General features: G+C 43.4%; 1 protein-coding gene across 1 annotated transcript; it reads left to right on the top strand.

Annotated features, from left to right (window-relative positions):
- Positions 1-354: 354 nt before the first annotated feature.
- txnipa (thioredoxin interacting protein a) lies at positions 355-4,609 on the top strand. The gene is made up of 6 exons (XM_012828930.3): positions 355-883; positions 1,296-1,371; positions 1,500-1,647; positions 2,068-2,427; positions 2,591-2,902; positions 3,103-4,609. The coding sequence occupies exons 1-6, from the start codon at positions 628-630 to the stop codon at positions 3,148-3,150; spliced, it is 1,200 nt and encodes a 399-aa protein (XP_012684384.1). The 5' UTR covers positions 355-627; the 3' UTR covers positions 3,151-4,609.
- Positions 4,610-16,086: the final 11,477 nt, after the last annotated feature.

Consider the following 16,086-nt stretch of genomic DNA (forward strand, 5'->3'; position numbering starts at 1 on the left):
CATTACAAAATATTGGGGTAAAGGCACTAACGCAATTGGTCCACGGGTGTTCCCTGACTTTCCCATGCTTTTCTCTCGTTCACATGCACTGCCTTTGTCTCATTTTCCGGACAAAACCGAGAAGCCACTCCTTCGAGTCTCCGCCTACTCTCTCGACAGCAGCTGTACACTCGCTCAGTGCTCCAAGCCACGAGGTGTGCACGCGCCGCTTCTGAACGGTGATTGGTTGAAGCCAGCAAAAACAACGAATTCCGACCAATTGGCGCGTTGTGCACGCGCTGAGACATGCTGTGCATTCCTCTACCACATGCACAGTTGAGCTGATAAACAAGCCCTGTGAATCACTGGCTGGAGCGTCGTCGTATATATACACTGTGTGGAGTTGCCCTAGCTCAAAGCGCCCATACTGAAATGACCAGAGGATACACTTGAGCAGACAACCTTAATTAGTGCTTTTAGCACGCGGTTGCGTTCATCATATCCGTAGACTTATCAACTGCTGTCTTCAAAAGACATTCGATATTATTGACTTCACTTGTTGAACGCGTTTAACCAGCTTTGTTGCTCGATAACATATCGGAAACACCTTTTTCTTATCTTGACTTGGATATCCATCAATACGCAACCATGGTTGCCATGACCAAGAGAGTGAAGACCTTCGAAATCATCTTCAGCGATCCTAGCAAGGCTTTCTATTGCAGTGGAGACAAAGTAGCTGGGAGGGTCGTGGTTGAGGTGACCGAAGTAACTAGAGTCTCGGCTATGAGAGTGTGCGGAATCGGATGCGCTAAAGTGGAGTACGCCAAAGGGAAGCAGAGATGCCGAGAGGAAATTGACTACCTGAAGTATGAAGACGTGGTTCACCTTGATGACCAGCCAGCTGGTAAGTGTGGTTTTAAGTTGTGTAAATGTCAATGGTGGTTGTGTCTGAAACACAAATGTCATCGTGCTCTTTTGCTAGCTAAGTTAGCTGACGTTAGCTTATATATCCTTAGTAATGTTAACTATGGGTAACATTAGATGTTAGCTTGCTAACTATCTTGGTGAGTAGCCTTTGACCAACATCTAAGATAACTCCCTGTCTTCTTTGTGGCCAGTGCATTGTAAAACCTTTTGTTGAATAGATGCCAAGGCTTAAATTCATTGACTATAGTAACTTTGAGTGAGAAACATCAACTGATGCAGATCAGTGTCATTTTACTGGAACTTGGAGCCAGAACACACTTGACCCTGTCTGTGTTGAAGATGTTAATGTATGGATCCCCATTTATTAAGTGTTTCCTTTTTCTGTACAGATACTGATGGATCAGTTATCCTGAGACCTGGCAACAAGTACGAGTACATGTTTGGCTTCGAGCTGCCGCAGCAAGGGTAAATATCTGCCATACTTTATCTCATTATGCCCCTAGTAGCAAACAGTGCCTAATAGAAAGCCAATTAATGTTTATACTACTAATCATTCATTTTAGTCAAATTAATGGGTGCCTTTTATTTTTCAGGCAAATCGTGTCTTCTTACAAGGGCAAGTTCGGCTTTGTGCAGTACTATGTCAAAGCTGTGATGGAGAGGTCCTCCCAGCCTCCTCAAGAGTGCAGGAGGAACTTTGAAGTGGAGGAACCCCTAGATGTCAACACTCCTGACCTGCTGGTGAGCCCACACTACATCTATAATGGCAGCATGGTTTTCAGTGACCACAATGGTGGTAGTGGCAATGGCATAGTTCAGCTGATAGTAGAAATGGACTTGACCGCCCTTGGGGTTATCAGCCTAGATGGCTTTAGTGGGATTACCTGGGAGGCTGCAGTGAGTTTTACCTGTGTCACATCCTGCTCAGTGGAGTTCCCAGAAAAGCCTGAATGGGATTGGATAAAAATGGCACTGACATGAATATTTGTTACAAGTAGTGGAGATAGGTGAAGTGAAGGTGAAATGAAATGGCACCTAATGGCATTTAGCAATTGCATCTTCTAGTTTAATAGTTCATTGTGAACAGATGTGACTCAATGTTGAAAAAAGCTGTGAATTCATGTGAAAGTAACCATTTTCTTCTCCTTCCTCTCTTGGCAGTCCCCCACTGGCGGCATGAAGGAGAAGAAGGTCACCTGCATGTTCATCCCAGACGGCCAGGTGTCTCTGAACGCCAAGATTGACAGGCGTGGCTACTGCGAGGGCGAGGAGATCAGCATCAACGCCAAGTTTGAGAACACCTGCTCCCGCATCGTGGTGCCAAAGGCCGCCATCGTGGCCAAACAGATCTACCAGGCCAATGGCCGCACCAAGGTCTTCCGCCAGAAGCTCTCCTCCGTCCGCGGCAACCACATCATCTCGGGCATGTGCGACGCCTGGCAGGGCAAGAGCATCCGTGTGCCCAAGATCAAGCCCTCCATGCTGGGCTGCAACATCATCCGTGTGGAGTATGCACTCATGGTGAGTATCCCTAATCATGCCAGATATTTCCCCATCAACACCTCTAAACATAGATGTAGGTCTCTGGTCTCAGTGCCAGTGACATGAGTGTGGATACAGCTATACCACTTACACCACTACAGTTAACACCACCTAACACTGCCTCCTCTCTCTGCCTGTCCAGATCTACATGCACATTCCCGGCAGCGAGAAGCTGATCCTGGAGCTGCCCCTGGTCATCGGTACCGTGCCTTACAACGGCTTCGGCAGTCGCACCAACAGCATGAGCAGCCAGGACGGCTCGGTGAGCAACGCTTCCAACAGCTGGGTGTCGCTGCGCATGCCCTCGGCGCCGCCCAGCTACTGCGACGTGAGGCGCGACGTGCGCCTGGACCAGCCCCTCACGCCCCTGCTGGACGACTACGACGGCGACGACAGCCCCATCTTCATGGACGCCCCCCACTTTACCTTCCCACCCCTACCTGCCTACTCAGAGGTGAGATTCCAGCCAGAGGACATTGACCTCAGGCCCCAGTGTCAGTCATAAGGGGTTTTATGGAAATGGGAGAAGTGGTTATCACTCCTTACCATTCTGCAATAAATGTAGGGCTGGGCACTTGAGTCATATTTGTTCTGTATGGTCTTGGCAAGTCAATGGGTTTGCTAACGTGATTCTTCCTTTGTTGTCTCTTGTAGGTGGATGAGGAGTTCAACAGCAACGTCCGTATGCTGCAAGTCTGCTAAGCTATCTTCTATACCTCCCACTGGGTCTGTGGTGGGGGTCGCCTTCTACTCTAGGCACTTGAACTAGTTCACCAGATTGAACTCAGGAAAGACGCGCTCAAACAGCCCGTTTTAGGCCTGTGGAAAAGGACTGGTGGAATTGTGATTTTCGCGGCCACGGGGTCCGGGGGACCAGTTGAGGGGAACAAGAAGTGAAACAAGGAAGTTTGTGCTACTCCGTGCCTGCGCTGTCAGCAACCGTAGTTATAATTTTTTCGCAAAGCCATCTGAGCTGACCACTCTAGCACGCTCTCTTCTCCAACCTTACTGCTGTTTCCGGGTTTCAGCGCTTGAACGAAGGCCCTGCGAAGTCGCGTGGTGCGCCGTAGTTCACTGTCCTTAAGCTGCTACCCCTGTGAACTTTGAGAGTTTGGATGAATCCACGTGTACTGCTGAGAATTGGAAGCATGTCCGTCTGTTGTAGTACTAGTCAATAGACATAGACACTCCATGACTTTCTCTGCATTTGGGACTGAGCTTTTCCAGGTAGTCCCCACATTACTAAGAACATGCCCACTTGCATTGTTTTTCTCTGTTTTTTTGAGCATGTCCGTCCTTCATAACCATTCTAGTCATTCCATTTTAATATCGTGGGGCATTTCATTTTGAGGAACCATCTTAGCTCCTTCGCTCATTTCTGTTGTCATTCTATCACTTAATAATGTTTGGTTGCAATTACTTATGACATATACTCCATATGGTGATAAAAGTCCCCAAACTATATAACGAAGGGGCTGCTAATGCAGAAACTAGACCATGTTATCTCGCATACCATTGTTGTATTAAGCTGTCTTGTTTTCCTTTATGATCATGATGCACTTTTTTTGTAATGGATGCAGATCATTCTCTCGATGCCTACAGAGAGATGTTTCTGTTTTTTCTTCGTTTTTTTTTTTGTTCTTCCCAGTCTTCCATTTGACTTTTTCCATGCACTGTAAGTTTTGATTAGTCTAACAAGCTAAAGCACATCGTTATGACCTACCCCATGACCTGCCTCTGTATGGTGAGCACAAACCTCTTACTAGCAAGGGCTAAAGCGATCGTCTCGGATTCTGAACAAGGGCTGAATCACTAGGCCAAAAGAGAAATGTTGACACTAAAAGTGCCAAAGTGGGTTGCCTGGAGGTGCACAAAATGACAAATTAGGAACGGCACCTCCACAAAAAGAATAACGTTCCTTGTGGGAAAATAAATTTTTATTCAAGAAATCATTTCACTCAGGACACCATCGTGAGCATATTCTGATGGTGAATGTTCTTTTTTGTTTCTTGTATTAAGTCTTCAAACTTCATTGCTCGAAAAGCTTCAAAGACTGATCTGTGAAATGCACATTTTGTTGTACATGTCGTGGAAAGTGTTTCTTTTTGTATTGGAAAAACCTATGGGTTAGTTTTCTATAAAATAAAAAGTTTCAAATTAATTTCATATTGTTTGTTGACTTCTTCATGCATACGCTTCCACATAACTACTCGTGATATTCAAAGACTCAGCCATAGCAAGATGAGACGGACAAATACAACATCACAAACAGGGGAATACAGTGTCAACATCCCTTTAATTTATCACATTTTATCAAATTTTTAAAGCAGCAGTTATTGGAACTGCTAGCTGAAACTACCTGAAAAGGATTGTGGACACCCCAACGAAGCATTGGGTCAATGGCAGGACATGCCAAGAAAGTCTCGTGTGAGGGGCCTGGAAAATGTCCACAGGCATTCTATGTTTCGTCCTGTGAACATGAATTGTGAGTTATCGTCAGTGCATGGATATGCATGCCTTTGGAAACAGTGAAGATCAATAGTCTCATCCTCTTATCTCATTTCACTCCAGGAAAATCCATGGCCATACGCCAGTCTACACTTAGTAAGTGAGAATGTACTGATAGACAGTTTGAATAGAGGTCTTTGAAGGCTGTCTGACTCAGATAACCATTGCTATTCCTGAAAGGATCGTTTGTTCAATCGATGCGAACACATCGAAAACACAGTTGAAATCGGTAAGCTCATATCTATACAAAAGAACAGAATTCAATACCTAGGATACCTAATACCTAATTGGTAGGTATGGAAATTTGATTCTCAGGGACGTCTTTGCCAGCTTAACACTTTCTGAAATCTGATGGAGATGCCAAGGGTCTGGGAGCCTTTCTTAAGGAATGCAAATCCACTATATGAATAGAGTAGAGTAGTTATGATATGGAGGTTCAGTTGAAATGGAGTTGATTCTAACCATTAGGTCAGGCCTTTGTCTGGGGGTCTATTTCTGTATCTTTGCATGATCAGTTTTTCCTGGTCCAGTCAGAATCCCATGGTCAACATTTTATTTTTCAGGTTTGTCCACCAATTCTCCACCATTGCTTGAGGTTCCATTGCCTAGACCTGAGAACTGAAGCCATCTTTAAGCTACAGAATCTGTATTTTTGTCTTCTTGATTTGCGAGCTGCCCATCCTGTGGACGTGCCTCTTCAGCGATAAGGCCGTAAATTGTTTATCTCTTCTGAACCAGACCGGAAAATTCCACGCCAGTCCTCCTCGTCATACCAGCCGCTGCTAGCTCCTCTCCACTTTGCTCATGTGTGGTGACGTGACTGAAGCGTCTTTTGAGCTTACCGTCTGTAGCTGAGCCTGTCCTGACAAATGTCACCCCATCTTTGCCAGAGTCCCAATACGTAGCGTCCCTCTGACTCTCTACAGAGAAGAGGTCGGTTACGATAATACATTTGGAGACACTGGGGATGTTGAAACATGAAAACAGACACAAATATATAGACACATATTCAACACTTGACAGGCATATTTGCTTCGATTTGTGAATACAATCATATATGTGTATTTATATTTCTTACAATTTTTTTTAGTAGTTATGTTTAATAAGAGAGGGAGGCTTATCAGGAAGGAAATGTGAGGGCTTTCCCTTGACACACCTGGCCTCTGTCTTCCCACTGACCTAAGGTACTTCTGGCCATCAAAAGGGGAAACTGGGTTTTTAACTCTCTAGATCTGGTGAAACAGACATGCACAACTACACAATTCATCATTTACCACAAACATTTCTACAGCAGAAGTGAAGGGAAAGCTTTAATCTACACAGCACATGAACCAGGGAGAGTTCTTATCGAACTCAACACACATGGGCAGATTGCAGGAAGGTCCTGACCCCCTCCCCCACAAATAGCTGACCAGCTGTCCATGGGTGACATAACCCCATACGAGTGGTGCTGAATGTCTATGGACAAACCTTGGTTAGGCTGCCCAGGATCTTGGGAGTAGTTTATACAGCCACCACAACAAGTAGAACTCAACAAGTCAGTACTTGATCTAGTACCAGCAACAATGTGTTTGACTGAAAAACAAGCATAGTCGTTTCATTGGCGAGGTTGTTTCACAATATGAATAATGTACTGCTCAGTTATTGACCCTGTGAAGCAAGATGTGTACAATCCATCAGAATAACTCTGCGTAAATGCATCACTGGCTTGTGGGTAACTCCCAGAAGACCCATCTGTGTTACTCATCCTCCCACCCAAGATGTCTGACTACCTGCCCTTAGAAAGGCCATTCAGACTGATATACTAGGTCTGCAGGCATATTACACCACCTGAGGGGACACCTGAGGGTAATCCACATGCAATACACTTTATGACATCACAAAGCATTCAGACAGGCAAACCAGCTCTCTTTGGCAGCATAGATCTGTTGCATGTTTTTAGAAGGAAACATTCTGTCTCTATGCATAGCCTAACTTGTATACTTTTCATTGATGCTGATTATAGAATCAAAATCAGCATGGCTATTTAAACAATCAAGACATTTTCAGTGGTGGTGGAAAATCATCTGGGTTAATGAACAACCAGGAGGGAAGCAAAAGCAGAACTAAAGCACTCGTGACTCTCCAAGCTTATCTCCTAATGGCTCTGTCTCTAGATTTGTTCTACTCCATTAAGGTGTTGCTGCCAAGTGAGCCTGACCTGTTCGTAACATGGAAGGACAAGAGTCATTGCAGTAAATGCAAAAACAGTAGCAGATAATGACCCCGTGAAGGGCACAAGGTGCATGATAAAAAAACACCATCACTGAGTAAGGATAAGAACAAGATTGTGGGCCATCTGCTGAACAGTGAACATGGAATTGGGCATGACAAATGAACGAGAGGAAGATCTTATGTTTTTTTTGTACGTACAGTAGCCAGATTAAAGCAGAAAAATAGTATTTCCATCAATATGATCAGCAAACGTTTTCATCAATAGAGACACATGGAAATGCATTGCTGTGCTCCTGTCTTTCCTGTAAGAGGACAAAAGATTTTGGGCCACATAATATGGGTTGCCAGCTTTTGGGAGGATTTTCTCAGGACACACTGATAATAAGTGTGAATCCATGCTTAGTTTACATAATAACATGACAGAGGTTGGATGATCTAATCTTGAGGCTATAGTCTGGATAATATGCGGTTGTTTCACACTAAATAGTTTAGGTTACTTTCAACAAGACTGCATGGAAAAATATCTGTGCGTTTTTTCAGTGAGTCATTTCTTTTATGAAGTGCCTGTCAACAAGGAGATAGTTAAGGTCTACATTGTCAAAAAGTGTTTTTATTTTCTTCTGACAAAGCTCAGTATTGGCAACAGTTTGTTACAAATTGAAGATGTCTTTAAACAGTGTTACAGTTAGAGGGCTTGTAACAGTTGATTCAATTTCAAAACTTAAAGTAGTTTTGTGACTTCCACACTAAGATACACGAATGAGTGAATAATTTCATTTTTTACATGCCTTTCTACATGTCTTACATGTCTGTTCATTTATTTGTAATTGAATCTAATTTATACATCAACTCACAGTGCTGGTTACTTGTTGCACACAGAAGCTTTGTATATACAGAGAGACTTTTTGGCACAGTTGGCGATGTGGAAGCATTCACATTCCTCATATACATTCCTAGTGAAACACAATGAGCCTTTGATGGACATAGGGTACGATTCTCTCTAGCAAGCGGAGGAGCAGTGAGGAGAGACTTGATCGCTACTTCAGACAGACTGAATTTGGACGCAGAGGATTCCAATAGTTTTTCTGTTATATGGTCATTCATGGTTAGAGACGCCACATAAACACTATAAGCTATGCAGTAACATGGTAAAAGACACCACATAGACACTATAAGCTATGCAGTAACATGTTGTTGTTGCATTGCACTATTTTGAGTTTCCCTCTAGAGCTGTACAAATATCTGTTCTGCAACGGAACAATAAATTAGGTGTAAGGAAGTCATGTCTTGCACCTCCTAAAAAGGTAGGCCTTATGGTGTGATGCTGTTGCCTTAGAGACATCCTGTGACTTTGTATTTGATTTAGATAACTTCTCACAAATGGATCACTGTTGCTCTTGTTGTAGAAGGGTGGGGCCACAGAGTCAGAACAACTGTGTTGTTTTGCCAGGCTACAGTTTTAAAAGCACTACCATGAGCTGAACACATGAGTCATGTGGCGGGATTCCCCACCTGGACACTTCTTACTGTGATTTTCATCTCTGCTGACCTGACATGACCTGACCTTACCTCTCCTAAGCCTGGAATGTCTCAGTCCAGAGGTGAGCCCTCGGGCACTAAGGTGATCACTGACACCTCTTACCTTCTACTGTTGTACTCGTACTCTTCTACAGCATGGGGAGGCCTGTGACACCCACATTAATCAATATCCACCTTTTTACATCTGAAAAGGAAATGCTGCTGAAGTGAGCTTGTCTTGACAGGCTACAATATAATTACAAGTCAAACACAGTTCAGTGTTTCCAGTTTGCTGATTGATTATTTTTTTTTTTACCTGTTGTCACAAAATGACTTGAACCAAGAGAAAAAAGGGACTGAGTGAGGAAGAGGTTTTGGAGAGAAGGACAGAAAAAGAGAAAGACAGCAAAACTGAAAACTGAAATTGTCTTATTAAAAAAAACAATCTATGGTATCCACATAAAATGCCAGGGAAAGCATTCCTACGCAGAGCTGAAATTGTAGGTGTGTTTGTCGTGCGGTTAGAGAGGCTTGTGCTTGTCTCAGCCTGTCAGGGTGAGTCACGAAATCCCTGATAGCAAAACATCATAACAGGACTCTGGAAATCGTGTTACCAGGAAACCCAAGCTGAATGTCATGTTATCAATCACACTTGTTTAAAACATACAGTTTAATAGGTGACATAAGTCCTATTAATACTAGTCTAAAGTCTTTGAATTCAAGTCCCAAATTCAAAGTATACTGAAGTAAGTGAAGAGATTTCTTGGTTTCGAGGCTTACATAAACGTATCGTTTTTATTATCACACAAAGTGTTTAAATGGACTGGTGCTTTACAAAGTCCTTTTTTATGTCTAAGAAATATACATGTGTGACTGGCACGGGTGTAGACTCTTCATGTGAAGTGATATCCGTACAGTGCATGTGTAAACCCCACTGTGAGACCATATATGCCCTCAAAACTACTACCGTCTGTGATGTCACACCCTAATCAATTTCATCCTAGGTGTGGCCAGGATCCACACCTCACTCTGCCCGGCGGCAGGCAAGGGATACTGTTGCGGGAAGACTTGACAAGCCCTTGGATGTAGTTGGGTTTCCCTGTATGCGTGAATTGACAGTACCCAACGTAATGCCCACAGGGTGGTATTAAAGTGAACACTAATCGTCTGATAGAAAATGAAGGGTGTCATGGTGTCTGAGTAAGGAGACACGTCAACCATGACTAATTCTGCTGAGCATGACTGTTGAATAATTAGATTAGTCACGACAAGCAAACGTACATCCTATGAAATTACAGAATTCCTACTGCTAATTTATCCCATGTCAAGACAGTTACAGAGCAGAGGACTCACAGGAATGTCGTCCCGTGCCCCTTTAGGGAGAACTCAGGCCTGGACATATCGGTATGGATCAGGTGGAATTCATGAATGGAAAGTAGCCCACTGGTCAGGTTACAACAACAACCAATGCCATCCAAAACATTTCATGCCCACATGCTCTGCCAATCAGAACGTTCCATAATAACATTTCCTGCACTGTACTAGTTAGTATGTACACTTTTAGGTATAGCCTCGGATGTATGCATGTGGGTACAGTATAGTATGCATGCTTTTGTTAGCTAGCAACAAAATCTGCAATGGAAAAACTCAACAATAGAAAATAGCTATCACTAAGTCTGAAAGCAGGTGCTAAGAGATACAGGAAAGCATCACCGGACTTCACACAGACTTATCACAGGGTACCAAATACATCCATACCCATAACCTACAAAAAGCTTCTATGCCTCACCATGACAACTGGACGATAAAGTTTTGTAGTGGTGAGATACCTGATGCACAATGACTACTAGCAACATCACTATGAGGAGCACGCATAGACATAGGGATACCATGCCTGAGGGTGCAATTAAACCACACTGCCATTTCACAAGAGGTGGATTGCACACTGGACCTAAGCTGTAAAATGTGCGCAACAGGAATTCCATAAAGCCAGATGCATGAAATGGTAATGTAGCTAAGAATGATGACTTACTGATTACTAACGGCATATAAATGTCAGTAAGACTTTACAATAAGGGTACAAATCGTACACTTAAGGACTGCTTAACTAATGCCTGACTCATGATGATTTAATGCAACATGTATCAGGGATTCCTGTTGTTCACCATGAACTGATGATCAAGTCACTATGGCTTTATGTGATCATACAAATAACCATCCTGCAGATAAAAGCCCTGGTGCAATAACAACCCCCCCTTTGGACCAGGCTGCTATGCCTGTGTATAAACATGGATCAGCTTGACTCATAAAAAGAAAGAGGCTCACATGGTCAATACATGAGGTACAGCACCAGTGGACACAGCCATTCAGAACATCCTATAGCTGTGCCTCATCCATGCCACTCCCATGTCTTTAAAGTCGCGGTCCGCCTGGCCCAAACTTGTTTACCCCGAGCTGACTGGTCAGTATAGGAAGGCTGGTCGGTCAAGCGTTAGGTAATGGTTGGGGGCTTCACATACTACAAACGGTGGCGGCAGCGGGTCACACATAGTGTGCTTGGTTCTAAGAAAATCTCCACACATGTGAAATCACATCCTTCTGTCGAGCAGGAATGGAAGGCATTCTGTGGCTACGTGTAGGTTTGACATGGAAGAATGGAGACGGGGGCCCAGGGGGGTGTGGGGAGGGTGGCGTGGCGTGGGGTAGGGTGACGTGGGGTGGGGAGGGTGTTGTGGCGTGTGGTAGGGTGGCGTGGGGTGGGGTGTCAGGGTAATAAACTTTCTGACAGGTCAAAATGGGGTGCGTGCTGCATCTACACTCAACATGTGATGGCCTTATAGGCCAGGCAAATTAACCCATTTTGGAGCCAAAAATAGAATTAATTGTAAAATAATTTTTTTCAGCATAGATCATTTCTATGAGGTGTCCAGAACAACATACTAAAACTCCTAAGAAATCCTAGTTGAGGAAATATGTTTAATTCTCATCAATCTGAGATGTGTGCTAATAATGCATGGCAAAAATACACCTCAAAAATGTAATGTGATTAGTGTATAGCTCATTTGCATATTAAAATTAATTTTCAAAGAAACTTGTAATACAAAAAATGTTACTTTTCATGGGTACTTTCATTGTGTAAAGTTTTATTTTGATAGGAGTAAAGGAAAAAATTACATTTTTGAGGTGTATTTTTACCATGCATTATTAGCACACATCTCAGATTGATGAGAATTAAACATATTTCCTCAACTAGGATTTCTTAGGACTTTTAGTATGTTGTCCTGGACACCTCATAGAAATGATCTATGCTGAAAAAAATTAGTTTACAATTAGTCTGTCGTAAAACGCTATTTTGCCTGGACTATTATGTGGACAGAACATTATGAGAATCTCTGTTTGGGTTCAGGGTGTTGGCACAACACGCGGATCTGTGGTACACACTTGCCCTGTATACATGATAACACAGCTCTCAAACGGCAAGTATGTCTTTTGTATCAGGTCACATCAACTATCAGTTTTCCCCGCAGAGGATCAAAGTACCAGCATGCTGTCTGACTTTGATATACATTCTTTAGGAAGTTTGGCAGGCCTGCAAGGACGGGTGTTTAATACTGTGAGGCTAGCTATTAGAGAGGGACACTAAATAGGGAGATTTCCACCCTCTCACACTGTCTGATCAGAGCAATAGCCTGTGAGTTTAGATATAACAGGTTACGGATATAGAGAGGGTGTCTTAATACCCCCCACACCCACGCTCGCACCCACACACCTCTCTTTCTCTCTTCGGGTTGTGTGACATCACCCTTCCTAAGGACACAACTCTATTCTTAGGCCCTAAGCCTCACAGTGAAAGACAGCTCCCTCCTGCTCTCTCCTCTTCTGTGTTAGCATTCATTTACAGTGCCCATTTTAGAGCAGAGAATGGAAAGCCAGCCCTGAATATACCCAATAACTAATACCAGGAACTTCACCCTGATGGGATACAGCACATAAAGTATCTGGGCACACAGTCTTCAGTTGGAAACGGATACCACTGCACAGAATGATGTAACCTAGAATATCAAATCATGCAATATATCTGGTATGTGCAGCAACTCCTTCAATTTTGTTCAAAAACCCATCTAAAATGTATATACCTGTAAACTAACTACATTAAACAGACACCTAATGTATGTGACAATCTAAACAAGAAAAAGAGAACATATAGCATATTTATGTAACACATTTTGCAGAAGTAATGCATGTTCCTCTTCCAGCTGCATTTGTTTTTGTTTCAAAAAAGAGGAAACTACCATAGCGGCTTGAGCTAAACACAGACATCTCCCCTGCTGCCTGTTCCCCCACTTGGCAGGTAGTGCAGCCCAGCTCTTGTTCTGGAGATCCCAGATAGTAGCCCTAATGTGCCCAAGCCCACAGTCTGAAACCCAACACTGTTGTTTGTGTGTCCAGCAACAGCTGCGTCTAAACACAGCAGGGGGAGAAAATATTGGCCTACATGGAGGGAGAGGAATTGAGAGAGGTGTGGGAAAAGGGGGAAAAGAGTGTATCTGACAGATAAGGAAAGAAGGAGTGCAATGTCATGAATTAGAGAGAGATCGGGAGGAAAAGAGAGTGAAAAGACAAAAAACAGAGAAAGCAAGAGGGAGAGAGGGCTCTGATCTCCATGGCGACTGCATCCTCCATGTCGAGGCTCAGGTGACTGGCAGCAGGAAACCAGAGAAGAGGCCGACGAGGCAGCCAAGTGTGGTCGGGTCAGCCTCGCCTCTGTACGGCGTGCCTCTACTCCTCGTACCTCTACTCCTACCACATGTGCCGCGTTGCCATGTTTGTCACACGGTTCCTCTTTCTGTTTATCCCTCCCCTGACCCCGCTGAATTCCACACAAACTGGTGTTGCCCTGGGGGACCATGTTTGCTTGGTTGCCAGAAAATAGATGGCGGTCGCAGAAAGGTGATCATGTTTGTTGTTTCCAAGTAGTTATTTTGGTAAAGTACTCTGAGCTCTCTGTCATGCCTATGTGTTGAGTGATGATGTGTTGATTTAACACTGTTATGCTGTTGACAAACAAAACTCTCATCATCTGTTTACTGACTTTGTTCTGGCCTGACAGACAACCCATTAATCTTCATTCACATAATAAAGGAGTCACATGTTGTCACTCCATTGTATGACTAGTAAGGCCTGTAGAAAAACGGTGAGCCTCCTATTTTTTTGTGCATTTCAGATTAAATTACCTCTGTCTGTACTGATCATGGTAAAGCCATTGTTTTAGGGGGTCTGATCAGTGAGTAATAATGTGTGCTATTCATACTGAAGTAGATATACAGTGGGGAAAATAGGTATTTCTCAAGTTTGGCCACTTGCAAAGAATTGTGTGATCTATAATTGTAATGGTAGGTCTATTTTAACAGTGAGAGACAGAATATCAACAAAAACATCCAAGAAGCACACAGATTAGTCCTCATTAGACCTAACAAGGTACACCTGATCTCAACTGGTTTGGAAAGAAATCTGTCCAAAGAATCATACTTCACACCTTCAACCCCACCACCATGGGCAAGACCAAAGAGTTGTCCAAGGAATATTGGGCTTGAACCTCATTCCCTCATTCCCTCCCATTGAAAACGCAACCTTAAGGATTTGGAGAGGATCTGCAAAGAGGGGTGGACCAAAATCCCTCCTGAGATGCGTGTAAACCTGGTGACCAACTACAAGAAACGTCTAATGTCTGTGCTTGCCAACAAGGGTTATTCCACCAAGTACTAAGTCATGTTTTGCTAGGGGTTCAAATACTTATTTTCCATGACAAATGCAAATCAATTCATAACTGTTATAAAATGCAGTTTTCTGGATGCTTTTGTTGATATTCTGTCTCTCACTGTTAAATAGACCTACCATTACAATTATAGATCACACATTTCTTTGCAAGTGGCCAAACTTGCGAAATCGGCAGGGGGTCAAATACTTATTTTCCCCACTGTACAAGTATGTGTAAATACATCATTTCTGAGTAAAGCATGCTTCTAAACAAACCACAGTGCCATGTAAATACAGACAATGTCAGTGGAAACAGTATCACAGCTGGAGATGGCTCAGAGGAGCTACTCCGGTGTTGCCTGACGTAAGCCCGTGCCATGTAGGACAAAGGTGGCTGGAGCAGGGGCGGAGATCCCATTTCATTGTAGGGGGGGACAATACATGGTCAAATTTCAGAGTGTAATTCCGGGGGGGGGACATGAAAAAATTGCTTTCACGAGAGCTAGCATAAACTGCTAAATACCGAATTCTCTTATCACATTTACAAACAGAAATTCGAAGTCATTTTAGAATTATCTAAACAGCATTAAATGTACTAACACGAAATACTTATTCACAGACAAATAATGTCCAAAGTTCAAGAGAACTTGATGCTCAAAATAAGTTATAAAACAGCTCAACAGGGAATCGAACTTGCAACCTTTTGATTACAATACGACTTCTCTACCTCCTACGCCACTGTCACTCCATATTACTATACCAGCATAGTTCATAGACCGCAGAAAAAGATGACATTAATTTAACTTCAGATAATTTAACAAATCTGGAGAGGCACTGAGATGTAGACCTACGTTTATTAACTAGCATGAACCTGCCCTGACAGGACATTGTCCTAGACTGTCTAGCTAGCTATCTTAACTGTGTTAATTACCGGCATGCGTGTGTTATCGGCAAACGTTCACGTTGTCATGCCAATCCATTAATAAGCTTATGTATACTTGTGCATATCGATTGGAACTTCGTAAATGGAGTTTAGAAAAAAACTTCTTCTTTACATGTTCTTACTGCGTTCGAGAATGAGGTAAATCTCTTTACATATCGTGTATCATAGCGGCAGCGACAGGGGACAGAGGAGGAAACAGTCTGACAATCTGACCCTGTAGGCTACTGGGCTGATTAACTGAAACACGGAGCTGCCGGTAGCCCTGCCCGTTGGAAACAGCATGTGAACCAAACCACTTTGAGGAATAGGGGGAACATGATTTTTCAACACTTAAAAAACACATTTTTTTTACGTCTATAATAAGCACCGCTTGTGTCGTCGTATTTTTATTTAAAAAAAAAAAATCAAAAAATATTTTTTTTTTTTTAGTTTTCAATGATTGTTGGGGGGGACAACTTTATGGTAGGGGGGGACACGTCCCCCCCGTCCCCCCCGGGATCTCCGCCTATGGGCTGGAGGAAGGCTGCACTCTAGTTTCCATCCTCCCACAGTAGGCCCAGGATGACAGACGGGACGTTTACAGTGCGGTTAGGTAATGCCGGGTGCTGGGCATGGGGCATCGGAAACTCACCCTCCCTCACCCTGCCTCACCCTCCCTCACCCTCCCCGCTGTCAGCTATGAATGCTTACTGTAGCTG

The sequence above is a fragment of the Clupea harengus genome, chromosome 19 (assembly GCF_900700415.2).
Source record: "Clupea harengus chromosome 19, Ch_v2.0.2, whole genome shotgun sequence".
Classification (NCBI taxonomy): domain Eukaryota; kingdom Metazoa; phylum Chordata; class Actinopteri; order Clupeiformes; family Clupeidae; genus Clupea; species Clupea harengus.

What these genes read in the sequence shown, in the direction of transcription:
- txnipa (XM_012828930.3), top strand. Translation starts at nt 628, where the DNA reads ATGGTTGCCATGACCAAGAGAGTGAAGACCTTCGAAATCATCTTCAGC. An exon ending in TTCGAGCTGCCGCAGCAAGG is followed by an intron (nt 1,372 to 1,499) that starts GTAAATATCTGC and finishes TTTATTTTTCAG; the next exon opens with GCAAATCGTGTCTTCTTACA. An exon ending in CCCTACCTGCCTACTCAGAG is followed by an intron (nt 2,903 to 3,102) that starts GTGAGATTCCAG and finishes TGTCTCTTGTAG; the next exon opens with GTGGATGAGGAGTTCAACAG.